The sequence below is a fragment of the Pan paniscus genome, chromosome 6 (genome assembly GCF_029289425.2).
Source record: "Pan paniscus chromosome 6, NHGRI_mPanPan1-v2.0_pri, whole genome shotgun sequence".
Classification (NCBI taxonomy): Eukaryota; Metazoa; Chordata; class Mammalia; order Primates; family Hominidae; genus Pan; species Pan paniscus.
The window spans coordinates 118,591,407-118,606,451 of record NC_073255.2 but is presented as its reverse complement, the minus strand read 5'-3'; the positions used below and the strand labels follow the sequence as shown (position 1 = coordinate 118,606,451).

General features: G+C 60.9%; 1 protein-coding gene across 14 annotated transcripts; it reads left to right on the top strand.

Annotated features, from left to right (window-relative positions):
• The first annotated feature begins 2 nt into the window (after positions 1–2).
• Positions 3–15,028, top strand: GIGYF1 (GRB10 interacting GYF protein 1). 14 transcript variants are annotated; one of them, XM_057302730.2, is made up of 28 exons: positions 3–208; positions 4,798–5,042; positions 5,630–5,756; positions 5,833–5,897; positions 6,041–6,146; positions 6,240–6,369; positions 6,467–6,562; positions 6,734–6,845; positions 6,944–7,052; positions 7,465–7,505; positions 7,691–7,861; positions 8,077–8,330; positions 8,431–8,536; positions 9,029–9,166; positions 9,364–9,461; positions 9,616–9,787; positions 9,894–10,060; positions 10,173–10,273; positions 10,353–10,487; positions 10,590–10,690; positions 10,875–10,957; positions 11,069–11,209; positions 11,283–11,501; positions 11,737–11,924; positions 12,033–12,193; positions 12,280–12,443; positions 12,522–12,651; positions 12,744–15,028. In XM_057302730.2, exons 5-28 carry the CDS (start codon positions 6,112–6,114, stop codon positions 12,794–12,796), a joined length of 3,105 nt encoding a protein of 1,034 aa, XP_057158713.1. In that variant the 5' UTR covers positions 3–208; positions 4,798–5,042; positions 5,630–5,756; positions 5,833–5,897; positions 6,041–6,111; the 3' UTR covers positions 12,797–15,028. The 14 variants fall into 14 exon arrangements, with proteins under 14 accessions (XP_057158713.1, XP_063462132.1, XP_054971217.1 ...); XM_063606062.1 differs by having other exon boundaries at positions 12,727–15,028; XM_055115242.2 differs by lacking the exon at positions 4,798–5,042.
• The last annotated feature ends 17 nt before the right edge of the window (positions 15,029–15,045 follow it).

Genomic DNA, 15,045 nt, shown 5'->3' with positions numbered 1-15,045 from the left:
CGGCGGCGGCGGTGGAAGGGGCGGCCCCGCGGCCCCGCGTCCGCGTCACGTGGTGCGAGGCGGGCAGCCATCTTGCTACAAACACAAACACAGAGGAGCGGCCGCCGCGGGAGCGCCAGCGCCCCCTCCCCCGCTGCAGCCGCCGTCCCCGGCCCCCGCCCGCCGCGCGCCGCCCACGCCCCGGGACCGGACCCTCGCGCCGCCCGCGGTAAGCGCCCAGTGGCCCCGCGGCCCCCGGCCCGCAGCCCAGCCCCGGGGCAGGCCCGCCCCCGACGCCGCGGCGGCCGCGCCGAGCCCGCGAGCTAGAGAAGCGCCGGAGCTAGCGCGCGGGCCGCCAGCGAGGACCCTCCCCCGTCTCCTCCCCGAGGCCGCCGCAGCCCGGTGCGTCCGCCCGCTCTCCCGCCCGCTCCGGCCCATCCCCGCCGCCGGGACCCTCCCCCAGAGCCGGCCAGCCTCGGGGAGGCCCCGGGAGGCCGGCGCCCGGCTTAGGGGGCGACCGCTCGCCCCCCTCGCACCTGGCGCCCCTCCCTGAAGGGCACGCCGTCCTCCCGGGCCGGCGCGCTGCCTTCCACCCCCGCGCTCCTAACGGTCGCCCCCGGGCCCCTGCCAAGCCCTGCCCTGGGCCGCCTGGGGGCCCCCGACCCTAGCGTCCTAGGGTGGCCGGGCCCCGCGCTTCCCGGAATTCTCCCCAGCGCGCCTTTGGGTTCCCCTCGGAACGAGCTGGGCCTTGCGGTTCCCCAAGTCCAAGCGTTCCACGACTTTGGCCAACATGGAAGCCTTGCCCTCCACCCAGGCACCTCGCCTGGGTCCTCCTCGCCTGGGTCCTCCTCACCTCTGTTTCCTTTCGCTCCGGCGATCTTAGTGCTGGGTCACTGGGGTCTCCTTCCCAGTTGCTCGGCCGCGGGAAACACCTTCCTTAGCAGAGACTGCTTGTCCTCCCCGTCCCAGGCCAGGCCCTTCTCAGCTCATGCCCCTCCGTGCAGCAGCTCCCTGGCCACAGCTCTCACACTTTGCCTTAAAAAAAAAAAAAAAAAAAAAAAATTCCGAGTAACTTTTTAAAAGCCCCTCGTCTCTCTTCTCTGTTATACAGTCATTACTCGCATTCCCGGTCAGACTCCAGGTCTGTTGCATCCTAGTGCTAGGAACTAGGAGATGCTACATAAAGACTTGTTAGCTGGATTGGATTTTTTTTTTCCAGCCACCCAAGCCTTACTTCCCTCCTGCCTCTCAAAGTGTCGTTCTGGAAGATCGTCAGCTTTCCCACCCTCTTGTGCACTGCCCCTTCGAGTCTATATAGCAGTTTCAATTTAGAACCCCGCCAACCCCTCGCCTTTGGCATGGAAACACCATCGGTGGTACCAGTAAGGGTCTCTCCTTTGCTGCCGACATGGGGGATTTGGGGTTCTTTCTCCTTCCCATCTTTCCTGTGCCCTTTGCAGACCTAGGCTAGCCACCCTCCACCAGGCTAGCCAGCTCCAATCTGATTTTCTTAGATTGTAGGTCTTGGTCCCCCAGCGGTCTGTCGTGCCATTGGGAAGGATTTGAGGGTAGACCTGGCCTTGGTGTCCCTGCCATTGCCTGGGGACCAGGGGCCCTGAGGGTCCCATGTGGTGGTTAGTCAAGTGGACCATGTGCTTAAACTTCTGGACTAGCTTTTTCTGCTGTTGGACACATCAGTCTTGTGTTCGTGATCTGATGCGTTAGCCCTAACTTTTACATCTGCTATTGGAATTTGGGAATTAAAGAAAAATAGCCCACTTTAGAGGAGAGAAGATGAGAGGAGGAGGCTAGATGAAGGATGTTGAAAGTCTAACAAATGTAAAATGGCTTCAAACTCACAGAATAATGCTTGAGAGTTTGGGATGGTTACTGCTACCGTGCGCACCTCCAGTCTTGCATAGTGTCAAGGATGTCGGGGCACGCTGTCGGAGCAGCTTCCTCCTTGTTTTCCCTGGCTGGAGCCCAAGGCTGGGCAAGTGGGCAAAAGGGATCACAGGAGGTAAAGAGTGAAAATCCTTTGAAAACTGTTAACTTGTAGACAATTGCCAAGCGGTGGTGTGATTTGCTGGGATGGCTCAGAGAGGAGAGAGCTGGGATAACCGACCAGCCGCGAAGAATGCGGGTTTGCATCTCTTTTTTAAGCCTCAGCGTCCTCACCCTACCACGCTTGGAGAATCTCCATCCTGAGAAAGGGCCAGGTCCCCTCCAGCAGGCCTGGGGCTGGGCGGTTGTTCCAGTGTTGAGGAATTGGGGACTGTGCTTCTGTTTAAGTGGCTCTGTTCTGTGCCAAGGCACAGTGCTCTGTGTTGGAGCTAATTTTAGGGGTGATGGAGTGAGGAGATAATGTTCTTAGCTGAATGTGCACTGGGACCGCCTGTTCTCTGTCTTTTCTTTCTCTCTTGAGTTCTGAGCCCCAGAGAGCAGGCTCCCTTTCCCGCGCGCCCTGGCGCCTACTGGAGCACCCGGGCCCAGCGTGTCCTCGCCCCTTGTCTCCGGCAGGGGGCAGTCTTTCAAAAGCATTGATTCAGATGCTGGGGGAGTGAGGGTAGACAGGCCCGAGAAAGAGAAGGGGTGGGGAAGGGGCGAGGAGCCGAAGTAGGCCGAGGCTTGAGGGCAGGGCCAGGGCGGGGGACAGGCTGGAAGGGGCCTGTGAGGAGGAGACCCTGAGCTGAGAAAGCTCAGCCGGGTGAGCTGAGAAAGCTCAGCCGGGTAAGCTGAGACGGGCAGGTGGCAGTACCCCAGCCCCCGCCACCTCCTGCTCTTGTCTTCATTGGACAGGGATCAGATACCTGGCCCTGAGAGCTTGCAATAGACAAACTTAGGCAGTTTTTCTTAAAAAAAAAAAAAAATCTATTCTTTTCTCAAAGATTTCCTCCTGGCAGGATTTCAGATTTCCCTCGTGGGACAGTGTAATTAGGGAATGATGTCTCTGCTGTTCAGAGAGGAGAATGACCCAGCGTGCACACACCTGCCTTCCCTTGCGTTCCCCTTGGCCCAGTAGACCCCCAAGGGCTGTGCCCATGCTCGTGGCGCAGAGGAGGGCGTCTCAGCACTGGCGCACTTGGTATCTGGAGTCACATAGCTCTTGGCTGTGGGGCTGCCCTGTACACCCCCTGCCCAGTGGTGACAACCCAGAATGTCTCTAGACTTGGCCAAGAGCCGCCTGAGGAGCAGAGGGGCCCCCAGTCCAGAACCTGTTGGAGGGTGGGAGTCCCATGGGGGCCTGCAGGTGTGCCACTAGTTCCTTTAGTCCAAGTAAGGGGCCAGGCACCATCAGCTTCCGGCACCAGACCCTGCTGTGGGGGTGCCTAGAGAGTTAACCTCACTCTCCTGGTTGCTTCCCAAGAAGGCGGGTGGCATGGGCTTTTTCCTGCTCTGGGCCTGCTCTCTCCCCTGTCTTGGTGTCGCTGTCCTCAGGCTGCATGAGCCATTCCCCCTTTGTGTGCCCCTTGCAGCCAAGACACAGCCAGGATGGGTGACTTGAGCCGGAGGCACCTAGGAAAGCTGCCCTTGCTGCGCCTGGCAGGGGGCAGTGTGAGGCCATCGCTTTAAATTTTTTTTTTTTTTTTTTGAGACAGAGTCTTGCTCTGTTGCCCAGGCTGGAGTGCAGGGGCGCGATCTCAGCTCACTGCAACCTCCGCCTCCTGGGTTCAAGCGATTCTCCTGCCTCAGCCTCCCGAGTAGCTGGGATTACAGGCACCTACCACCAGGACTGGCTAATTTTTGTATTTTTAGTAGAGACAGGGTTTTGCCACATTGGCCAGGCTGGTCTCAAACTCCTGACCTCAGGTGATCTGGCTGCCTCGGCCTCCCAAAGTGCTGGGATTACAGGCATGAGCCACCACGCCTGGCTACTTTTTCTTTTTTAAAAAATGTTTAGAATTGTTTCTGTAGAGTCGTGGTCTTGTTCTGTTACTCAGGCTGGTCTCGGACTCCTCTCTTCAAGCCTCCCACAGTGCTGGGATTATAGGCATAAGCCATTGTGCTGGCCAGGTGGTCCCTTTTCTGTTCTACTCTCTCCCACCCTCATGCCTCCAGGATGAGCTTCTGGCCTTCTAGAAGGAATGAACTGGAGGAGGCCCAAAATGGCCTCTCCTGAGGCTGATTTGAAGGAATGTGGGGTGTTTTTCTTGGAGTGGGGAAAACTTAGGTATGCGGTGGTTATCTCCAGATACCTTTTGTTCCCTAAAGCTTTTTTAAAAAAATGATTATTGTGGTAAAATATACAACAAAATTTGGAGACTTTAACTGTCTCTAACTGTGCCATTCTGTGTTACTAAGTACACTCACATTGGTGTGCGGCCATGACCACCAGCGGCCCCAGGATCCCCTCCTCAGTTGAGGCTCTGGACCCTTCAGCAACAGCTCCCTGTCCCCTCAGCCCCTGGTAGCTGCCCTTCTACCTTCCTCCCTCAATGGGTGACTGCTCTAGAGACCTCATGAAAGAGAAGTAAGGGGTAGCTCTCCTTTTTTGGCTGGTCTGTTTCTCTTAGCGTGATGTCCTCAAGGCTCATCCAGTCCCCAGATTGCTCTAGGTGGCCACCTGCAGTCAGTGACAGGCTGGTGGCTTTTCATGTCATGGAACACACCACCACTGGAGCATCCAGCCGAGGCTGAGGAAGGAGAGGTCCCAGGGGAGGCCAGCCTGGCCTTGGGTTGCCTCTGAGCCCGGTGTTTCCCCCTGGAGTGCCTGGACTCTGAGCAGGCCTCGGCTTGTCATGGGCTGCTGGCTCAGCTGGGGCTGATGGCCTTTCCTCCTCAGCACCCTGGTTGAACCCGCTTCCTCTTCTTTCCCAGACTGTGGCGTCCTGGAGTTGATGGGAGCTGCAGCACCAAGCCGGGCCAGCCTCCCTCCCAGCCAGTGACAACACCGCAGCACCTGGACCCCGCCCACCCGCTTGAGTCCTCTGCCCGGGGCCCCAGGGATGCGCCTCCTCCTGAAAGTCCCCTCCATCCTCCCTTAGAGGAACAGGCTGCCACCGCGCCCCCATCAGCCCTGACCTTATTTCCACCTGATGGTGCCAGAGGCTGCTTCCCAGCTGGTATCCTGAGATCCTCGTTCCCTTGGTGGCTTGGTTGTTTAAGCCTCCATTATTGATTGGGGGCGGTGGTCTGGGTGTGATTCCTGTGGGGGAAACCAGCCCGAGGTGCCTTGGCTCAGGCTTGCCTGCCTGGAGTCCTTGTCGTGTACCCGTCTGTGGCCCTAGAGTCACCTCCTGCTCCTTTTCACTGGGTTTCTCCCCAGACCAAGCCCCTGGATTTGAGCTTCTGAGCAGCCAACTGATTTTTTTCATGAGGGAAAGAATTTTGCTCCTAGATTTATTTCTAATCCTTCTCTCCGTAACTGACCTTTTCTCTGTAAGCTATTTGTGGCTCTAGTGGGTTTTTGCTTGCTTGCTTGCTTGTTTTTCTTTTATCTTTGCCCTGAACGTCCATCCTGGCCTCGGCTGCCTCCCTCCCCGAGTTCTTCACTACACCTCCTGTCTCAGCCTCCCAGAGAGGGTGGCGAGGGTGCTGATGCCCAGAGACACCATCCGGCGAATGGACCTCTCCTGTCATGCGGGGCAGGGCAGGGCTGCCGGCAGAGCCATGTCCTGAACCCTCCCTCCTCCCCCCTGCTCTCCTTAAGGGTCTTTCCCAGATGTGAAGGTCCCTCCCAGGCTCTACTGAGGCCAGACCAATTCCCAGTGGCTTGGGTACCCTCGTTCACTCCAGCACCAGCCCCTGCCCTCCTGCTTCCCGGGCCAGGCTGCCAGGTGAGCCCCGGGCCAAGGGTGGTTGCCCTGCGGAGGCCGAAAGGACTCGAGCTTCCCATCTCCTCGCCTCCCCCAGGTCTTTCACCATCTGGACTCATCTCTGGGTAACTCATGGTGTGAGTGGCCACGTGGCTGGCTCAGGTGAGTCCTTTTAGACCCCAGGTGACCCACCAGCTAGTCCGGGGCCCATTGTTGTGCCCACTAGGATGTCCCCCATGGTGTCCTCCCTGCGCTTTAAAGGTCTCCTTCGTGTGCTGTTCTTCATGGCCCCTGTTCCCCCACAGGTGTTTGGACAGTGAACGCCAGGTCCCCTCCTCCCCACCCCCGGCCTCTCAGAAACACGCCCAGCCCCACGATGGCAGCAGAGACACTCAACTTTGGGCCTGAGTGGTGAGTCACTTGTGCCTCGGCTGCCGTGGAGATTCGAGAAAGCACAGTCAGGCTGCCCTGACCTCTGTCTTCTTCTCTCTGTGTCATGTCCAGGCTCAGGGCCCTGTCCGGGGGTGGCAGCGTGGCCTCCCCACCCCCGTCCCCTGCCATGCCCAAATACAAGCTGGCTGACTACCGTTACGGGCGAGAGGAAATGCTGGCTCTCTACGTCAAGGAGAACAAGGTGGGTGCGTGGGCGAGGGGGGTTGGCGGTGGTGGCCTCTGCCTGTGGAGGGGATCTGGCAGCATGTGGTGTCTTGGCTGTCCCAACCCACCGCCAGGTCCCGGAAGAGCTGCAGGACAAGGAGTTCGCCGCGGTGCTGCAGGACGAGCCACTGCAGCCCCTGGCTCTGGAGCCGCTGACTGAGGAGGAACAGGTGGGACCGGGCCAGGAGCTGAGGCTGCGGGAGCCTGGGAGGGGAGGCCATGGGTTGGGTTAGGAGGAGAGGGGCCAGCGCTGAGGAGACAGGCGGGGAGGGTGCTGTGGGGTGGGGGTGGGGGTGGTCGGGTGCCTGGGTCCTCACTCCCGCCCCTGGCTCCCTCCTCAGAGAAACTTCTCCCTGTCAGTGAACAGCGTGGCTGTGCTGAGGCTGATGGGGAAAGGGGCTGGCCCCCCCCTGGCTGGCACCTCCCGAGGCAGGGGCAGCACGCGGAGCCGAGGTAGAGGGGTGATGGCGTGTCCTGGGGACGGGAAGATCTGGGCCCCTGACTTCGAGAACGTGCAGCAGGTTTCAGTGTGCATCTGGCCTCTTCTCTAGGCCGCGGCCGTGGTGACAGCTGCTTTTACCAAAGAAGCATCGAAGAAGGCGATGGGGCTTTTGGACGAAGCCCCCGGGAAATCCAGCGCAGCCAGAGCTGGGATGACAGGTGGGGCCGGGAGGGGGCATGGCGCAGAGCCGGGCAGGCCAGGGAGGGGAGGCCTGGGTCCTGTCGCTAGAGGGTAACAGAGGCCCACCAGATAAGCCCTGTCCGAGATCCCGGTGCTCCTGACCCCTGGTTTCGTTTGTCCCCTTCCTCCCTCCACTGCCTCAGGGCACAGTGGACAAGGCATGGGGCGGTTGCACAGGGTGGGAGGGGAGGCCTGGGTCCTGTCGCTAGAGGGTAACAGAGGCCCACCAGATAAGCCCTGTCCGAGATCCCGGTGCTCCTGACCCCTGGTTTCGTTTGTCCCCTTCCTCCCTCCACTGCCTCAGGGCACAGTGGACAAGGCATTGGGCGGTTGCACAGGGTGGCAGGGGAGGCTGTACTGTTTCTGACCCACACGTTTCCCCTGCTGCAGAGGCGAGAGGCGGTTTGAGAAGTCAGCAAGGCGGGATGGAGGTACGAGGCTGCTGAGGGCGGCGGCCGGGGCGGCGGGGAGGACCAAGATGGGTGGCCCAGTCTGGGGGTGCTTATTTCGGAGGTGTTGGGGGCAGGAGGGCCTGGAGCTGGCCCCCCCACGTTTCTTGAGGGTCCAGGCACCACGCTGCCTTTCTAATAACTGCCCCTGTCTTCCCGTCTCCCAGCACGATGTGGCTTTGAGGAGGGAGGGGCTGGCCCAAGGAAGGAGCACGCCCGCTCAGACAGCGAGAACTGGCGCTCCCTACGGGAGGAACAGGAGGAGGAGGAGGAGGGCAGCTGGAGGCTCGGGGCAGGGCCCCGGCGAGACGGCGACCGCTGGCGCTCCACCAGCCCTGGTGAGATTGGGGCCTGGTAGCATTGGCGGGGGCAGTGGGGAGCAGGAACTGTAATGAGAGGGTGGGCTCCTGTAGTCACGGGGAGGGAGCAGAGGCTGGCTGGTGTGGGAGTGGCCGGGATAGCAGCCCTGGAGGTGCTCCGTGAGCTGCAGCAGAGGGGGCCGCCGGCTTCGCTTGGGTACCCACTCTTCTTCTCCCTGACTTTTCCTGTGCAGATGGTGGTCCCCGCTCTGCTGGCTGGCGGGAACATGGGGAACGGCGGCGCAAGTTTGAATTTGATTTGCGAGGGGATCGAGGAGGGTGTGGTGAAGAGGAGGGGCGGGGAGGGGGAGGCAGCTCTCACCTGCGGCGGTGCCGAGCGCCTGACGGCTTTGAGGAGGACAAGGATGGGCTCCCAGAGTGGTGCCTGGACGATGAGGATGAAGAAATGGGCACCTTTGATGCCTCTGGGGCCTTCTTGCCTCTCAAGGTATCTGTGAGGAGGCGAGGGTGGGAACCTGCCCTTCCGGGGTCCTCTTCCTCCCCACCCACCCCAGCTGTTCTCTGCTTCCCACCCCGGCCCCATGCAGAAGGGCCCCAAGGAGCCCATTCCTGAGGAGCAGGAGCTGGACTTCCAAGGGTTGGAGGAGGAGGAGGAACCTTCCGAAGGGCTAGAGGAGGAAGGGCCTGAGGCAGGTGAGCCGCGGGGTGCCCAGCGGGCCTGGGGCCGGGCCGGGCGGGCACTGGTGTTCTTTGCCGGGCTGGGCATTGGCTGCCCACCTACCTGTAGGATCAGGCTACTTAGATCTGGAAGAAGGGTGCTGAGAGGTGGGGAGGAACCAGGGGGTAGCAGAGCCATGTCTTTAAGGCAGTGTACCAGATAGAAATCAGGTGTAATCAAAATGACCTTTGAAAGTCCCTTGAAGAAGCTGTAGAACCTGGAGTGACGTCTGCGGTGTTGTGTGGTGTTGTGCGATGTTGTGATACGTTCCTGCCGCGTCTGGCAGCGTGGAGGCGAGGGTCAGGGCACCGCATTCCCTCTGCCATTAGTTGAGTTGACCCAAGTGAAGTGGTGGACTCGGCCTAAGGGAGTGTGACCCGCGGTTCCAGCCACACTCAAGGGCTTGTGCTAACTCGCGTGGCAGGCCCAGCCCTTGGTTCTGAACTCTGGCCATCTCCCTCTTCTAGGTGGGAAGGAGCTGACCCCACTGCCTCCTCAGGAGGAGAAGTCCAGCTCCCCATCCCCACTGCCCACCCTGGGCCCACTCTGGGGGACAAATGGGGATGGGGACGAAACTGCAGAGAAAGACCCCCCAGCGGCCGAAGGTAGGAAGGGAGGATGGCCTACCTCCCGGGTGCGCTGGGGCTGTGGGAGAAAGTGCTCCCCACTCGTGGGGGTGGGCACACAGGGCATTCACATTGAGGAGCCATGGCAAGAGCGTGGTGTTCTGGAGTGAGAGTAGGCGAAAGCTATCTTGTCTCCTCCCCGCCCTTCCTTCCACCTCCTATTTCATGCCTTCCAGATGATATTCGGGGGATCCAGCTGAGTCCCGGGGTGGGCTCCTCTGCTGGCCCACCCGGAGATCTGGAGGATGATGAAGGCTTGAAGCACCTGCAGCAGGTGTGGGGGCCTGAGAAAGCGGGAGGGACCCTTCCCACTTCTGACCTGACCTGCTTGGCCCAAGCCCCGGCCCCAGCTCAAGCTCCATCCCCATCCCCATCCTGGTGTTGCTGAGATTGGCAGCTGAGCCTTTCTTCTTTTTCTGGGCATCCAGGAGGCGGAGAAGCTGGTGGCCTCTCTGCAGGACAGCTCCTTGGAGGAGGAGCAGTTCACGGCTGCCATGCAGACCCAGGGCCTGCGCCACTCTGCAGCCGCCACTGCCCTCCCGCTCAGCCATGGGGCTGCCCGGAAGTGGTTCTACAAGGACCCACAGGGCGAGATCCAAGGTACCTGTGTGGGATGGGAGGGCTGCTCAAGGCTGTTCTGGTTCAGGGTGTCTCTGGCATACCCTGTGACCCCAGTGGTTCTCCCGCTCCCTCGCTCCCTGTCCAGGCCCCTTCACGACACAGGAGATGGCAGAGTGGTTCCAGGCCGGCTACTTTTCCATGTCACTGCTGGTGAAGCGGGGCTGCGATGAGGGCTTCCAGCCGCTGGGCGAGGTGATCAAGATGTGGGGCCGCGTGCCCTTTGCCCCAGGGCCCTCACCTCCCCCACTACTGGTGAGCCGCTTCTCCCCTGCATGGAGGGACAGGGTGTGAGGGGTGCCGGCAGGAGTCCAGCAGAGTCCCCTTCTCCCTGCTGGGGGCACTGGCCGAGCTCTCACCTGAGCAGGGAAACATGGACCAGGAGCGGCTGAAGAAGCAACAGGAGCTGGCCGCGGCGGCCTTGTACCAGCAGCTGCAGCACCAGCAGTTTCTCCAGCTGGTCAGCAGGTATGGGGGGCCTGGGGTGGGCTGGGAGAAGGCCCGGCGCTGGCTCTGTGGCCCACCATCTCCACTGTCCCATTTGCAGCCGCCAGCTCCCGCAATGCGCGCTCCGAGAAAAGGCAGCTCTGGGGGACCTGACACCGCCGCCGCCGCCGCCACAGCAGCAGCAGCAGCAGCTCACGGCATTCCTGCAGCAGCTCCAGGCGCTCAAACCCCCCAGGTGCGTGGTGCGTGTGAGCCCTCAGGATACAGGGTGGGGGGGGGCATGGGGGCAGACCAGAGATGGATTTGGGGTCCTGAGAATCCACAATTTGCTCCTCAGAGGCGGGGACCAGAACCTGCTCCCGACGATGAGCCGGTCCTTGTCAGTGCCGGATTCGGGCCGCCTCTGGGACGTACATACCTCAGCCTCATCACAGTCAGGTGTGTGGCCTGACTGGTCCCCACCCCCAAGGCAGTCTCCGGGTGAAATGGGGTCTGGGGTCTGCTCCCCACCCCCACACGCCCCTAGCTGCCATTCTGGCTGGGGAGCCCACTGCTGCGGCTGGACTAGATAGTGGGCCTGAGTGCCCACCTGCAGCCGCCTCTGCCCCCCTGCCCCTTGCAGGTGGTGAGGCCAGTCTTTGGGACATACCAATTAACTCTTCGACTCAGGGTCCAATTCTAGAACAACTCCAGCTGCAACATAAAGTGAGTGGGCATCCTGGGGCTGGGGCTGAGGCCCTGGGAATGAAGGGTGGACCGAGGCAGGCCCCAGGCTGTCCCCTGCAGCTCTCCCCTCTGATGGGCCACTGGTCTCAGTTCCAGGAGCGCAGAGAAGTGGAGCTCAGGGCGAAGCGGGAGGAAGAGGAACGCAAGCGTCGAGAGGAGAAGCGCCGCCAGCAGCAGCAGGAGGAGCAGAAGCGGCGGCAGGAGGAGGAAGAGCTGTTTCGGCGCAAGCACGTGGGTGCTCCCAAGCCTCAGCTGGCTGGGGGGAGAACCCTCGCCAGGTCCCCTCACCATGTTCCCCTCTTAGGTGCGGCAGCAGGAGCTGTTGCTGAAGTTGCTACAGCAGCAGCAGGCGGTCCCCGTGCCCCCCGCACCCAGCTCCCCGCCCCCACTCTGGGCTGGCCTGGCCAAGCAGGGGCTGTCCATGAAGACGCTCCTGGAGTTGCAGCTGGAGGGCGAGCGGCAGCTGCACAAACAGCCCCCACCTCGGGAGCCAGCTCGGGCCCAGGCCCCCAACCACCGAGTGGTGAGCAGGCCGGGAACCTCCCGGGCTCCCCCTACAGTTTCCAGGGTGGCACAGGGAGGGGGATCACTGAACCCAGACTTGTGCAGCCCCAGCCCCAGTCCCAGCCTCTCCTGTGATGGCAACAGCTCTTGTGGCCCTCACCTCACCTGTCTCCCTTTGCCACCTAAACAAGCCTCCCCATCCGCTTTTCTGGGGTGCCTTTGTTTGAGCCACTCTGATCTTCTGCCATCTGTAGCAGCTTGGGGGCCTGGGCACTGCCCCCCTGAACCAGTGGGTGTCTGAGGCTGGGCCACTGTGGGGCGGGCCAGACAAGAGTGGGGGCGGCAGCAGCAGCCTGGGGCTCTGGGAGGACACCCCCAAGAGCGGCGGGAGCCTGGTCCGTGGCCTCGGCCTGAAGAACAGCCGGAGCAGCCCATCTCTCAGGTGGGCGTGGCACCTGGAGGCTCCGGGATGGCCCTGAGGGGGAAGGTGGCAGACCCCCCCCCACCCCTGCCAGCTGATTTCCAACCCTGACTCACCCTCCCCCTTCAGTGACTCATACAGCCACCTATCGGGTCGGCCCATTCGCAAAAAGACGGAGGAAGAAGAGAAGCTGCTGAAGCTGCTGCAGGGCATTCCCAGGCCCCAGGACGGCTTCACCCAGTGGTGCGAGCAGATGCTGCACACGCTGAGCGCCACGGGCAGCCTGGACGGTGGGCGAGCGGCTCCCAGGAGGTGGGCGGGACCTGGGTCTCCAGACCCGGCCAGGGGGCCCTGACAGCCTTCGCTCATCCTGCAGTGCCCATGGCTGTAGCGATCCTCAAGGAGGTGGAATCCCCCTATGATGTCCACGATTATATCCGTTCCTGCCTGGGGGACACGCTGGAAGCCAAAGAATTTGCCAAACAATTCCTGGAGCGGAGGGCCAAGCAGAAAGCCAGCCAGCAGCGGCAGCAGCAGCAGGTGAGGCAGCCGGCACCAGCAGCTGGGGTGGGCTTGCCTGGCGCCTCCTGACCTTCACCCTCCTCTCCGCTGCCTTAGGAGGCATGGCTGAGCAGCGCCTCGCTGCAGACGGCCTTCCAGGCCAACCACAGCACCAAACTCGGCCCCGGGGAGGGCAGCAAGGCCAAGAGGCGGGCACTGATGCTGCACTCAGACCCCAGCATCCTGGGTGAGCTGGGCTGGGGCAGGAGCGGGACTTCCTTGGCACAGGGCAGGAGGAGCCCAGGAGAGAGCTCAGACGCAGCTTCTCCCCGGCTTCAGGGTACTCCCTGCACGGATCTTCTGGTGAGATCGAGAGCGTGGATGACTACTGACCAGCCCGGACCCCCAGCCCCTGGGCTATAGGCCAGGGCAGCCACAGCGGCGTGGACCGAGGGTCCCAGCCTGCAGGCTCCCCGCAGAGAGCAGAGGAAGAGGCAGGGGCGGGGTCCCCAGCACTTGTTACAAACACACGATGCACCTTAATTCACCCACCACGAGGCACTTTACAGACTGGGGGAGGGGGTTTTTCTTTTTATTTTTTTTAATTTTAAACGACTTTGAAGAAAACATTAGGAGAGGCAAAAACATTGTTAAAAACTAGACTCTAAACACCCCTTCCTGCTGTGAGGATAGTGGGTGTGACAATGGAAGGTCCACAGAGGTTTTTGTTTTTTGGCTTTTTTTTTTTTTAAGAAAAAAAGATGAAAAATGAAAAAAAAAATGGTTAGGAGGCTGAAAGAAAAAACACACTGTTATTTTGGGGCAGTGGGGACACAGGCCCCGTGGACCTGTCCTGCCTGGCCCCCAAGGCCATACTTACCCCCAAGAAGGCGGGCCATGGGGTAACTGGAAGCTAGGGGCCAGCAGTTTGCACAGGAGGTCTGTCTGAGCCCCACCCGCCAGACCTGTTGTGAGCAGCTCCTGTCACTGGGGCTGGCTGAGGTGTCCGGGGTGGGGCCAAAGTAGCCCCTTGGCTTCGCTGCTTTGGGGGACAGTTGCACAAATTGGACGAGCGGCCCCAGCTCTCTGGCTGCCATCTTGTGCTGGCCAAGGAGTAGATGGGAGGGGCCAGGCCGTGCCAACCTCTCTGGCTGGCAGGGTGGGGCAGCAGGACTCTGGCCCTGGTGAGGGGCGTCTCCCACCGCTGCCATTTTGGGGGACACCCTGGGTTTGAACCTGAAAGCCCCAGCTCTCTGCCTTGCCACGTGAATGTATTCTTTGGGCCACAAGCCCCCGCCTCACCCCTGCCTGAGCTGCCTCACCCCTGTGAGCGGCGGGGGTGGATGATTGCTCCGGAGGCTGCAGAGAGAAGGCTGAGCTGTTTCTCCAGTGAAGGGGGCAGGAGGAGGGGCCTCAAAGGCAAGGAGTGGGTGGCTTTGGGCTTAGGGTTGCAGTAGAGGGGCTGCCGCCCGGGGCCCCAACCTGTAGCCAGCTCGTAAGATGTGGACCACCCAGCTCTGCACCTGACCCCTCCGCTGACCAAATGGGAGAGGAGCGGGTGGCCTCCCGGGTCTGATATGATGCGCTTTTTACCGTTGGGTAAGGTTGGGGTGAAGAGAAGTGTGCGGCTCCTGGGTCAGAGGAGGCTGCCCCTTCTATTGCTTACCCACTTCTTATTCCCGGTCCCCTACTTGGGTTCGTCTCCGCCCATTTTGGGTTTTGTAACAGTTTTGTCTTTTGGGTTTCTCATCCAGCTCCTCCCATTGACCTCATTGCTCAGAGTGCAGTATTAGGGCAAGGCTTCGCCACTGCCTCCCTCCATGAATGTATTTCTCCCTCCTGCCCTGGGGACATGGGGAGTGGCCCGTTTCTTTCCCCATCTAGTCCCAGAAAGATGGTGTTTGGTTTTCTGTTGTTGAATTTTTTTTTTTTTTTTTTTTTTTTTTTTGCACCAAAGTGGCAACTAGGTCAGTGTTGGGGGATCAAGCTGGCCTCGGGGTGGGGGGCCCCCACCTGCCTCTCCCTGGTTCCCACAGTGTTAGCGTCCCTGAAAAGACAATATTCTCTCTAAAGCAATAAGGGGTGACGGGCCGGGGGGAGTGTTTGCTGCTGCTGGCCCCCAGCTCCCCTTCCCTCTTGCCAGGTGTAGGGGAGACTCCTGTTGTGACTGAATGTAACCCCCCCACCCCTGCCGCAGCCAATGCAGGGGAAGGGGGACACTCTTCCTGTCTCTTCCTGCCCCTTCTCCCCAGCTAAAGAGACTTTGGACTTAGGGGGCCCATGAGCCTGGAGAGGCCTTAACCCTGTGAGGAAGTATAGGGGGAGCCCTCTCCCACCCCCATCCCCTTCTGAGAGTGGTCAATGTTTACAAGCCCCTGAGCCCCCCTGCCCAGGGACTCAGACCCTGTTGCTGTCCTTCCCCGGCCCTGGTCTTCCTGGGCCCTCGCTGCTCCCCTGCCCTTCCTGGGGTTGGGGTGGGTGCAGGGGTCACCGTGTTCCCTGTCTGCCTTGTACCCATAGTCTCCCCGCCCCCTCTCCACCCTGTGTGACTTCCCTCTCTTTTACCTGCTCCTGTAAATACTCCCTTCTCCCAATAAAACTTGGTGTGTGTTCTCCCGTTCCACCTCCACTGCTCGTTATC

Coding starts and splice junctions, on each gene's coding strand:
- GIGYF1 (XM_034964608.3), top strand. CDS start 6,112: ATGGCAGCAGAGACACTCAACTTTGGGCCTGAGTG. Junction 8,537..9,028: donor GGAGGAAGGGCCTGAGGCAG/GTGAGCCGCGGG, acceptor TCCCTCTTCTAG/GTGGGAAGGAGCTGACCCCA. Junction 10,691..10,874: donor CTCAGCCTCATCACAGTCAG/GTGTGTGGCCTG, acceptor TGCCCCTTGCAG/GTGGTGAGGCCAGTCTTTGG.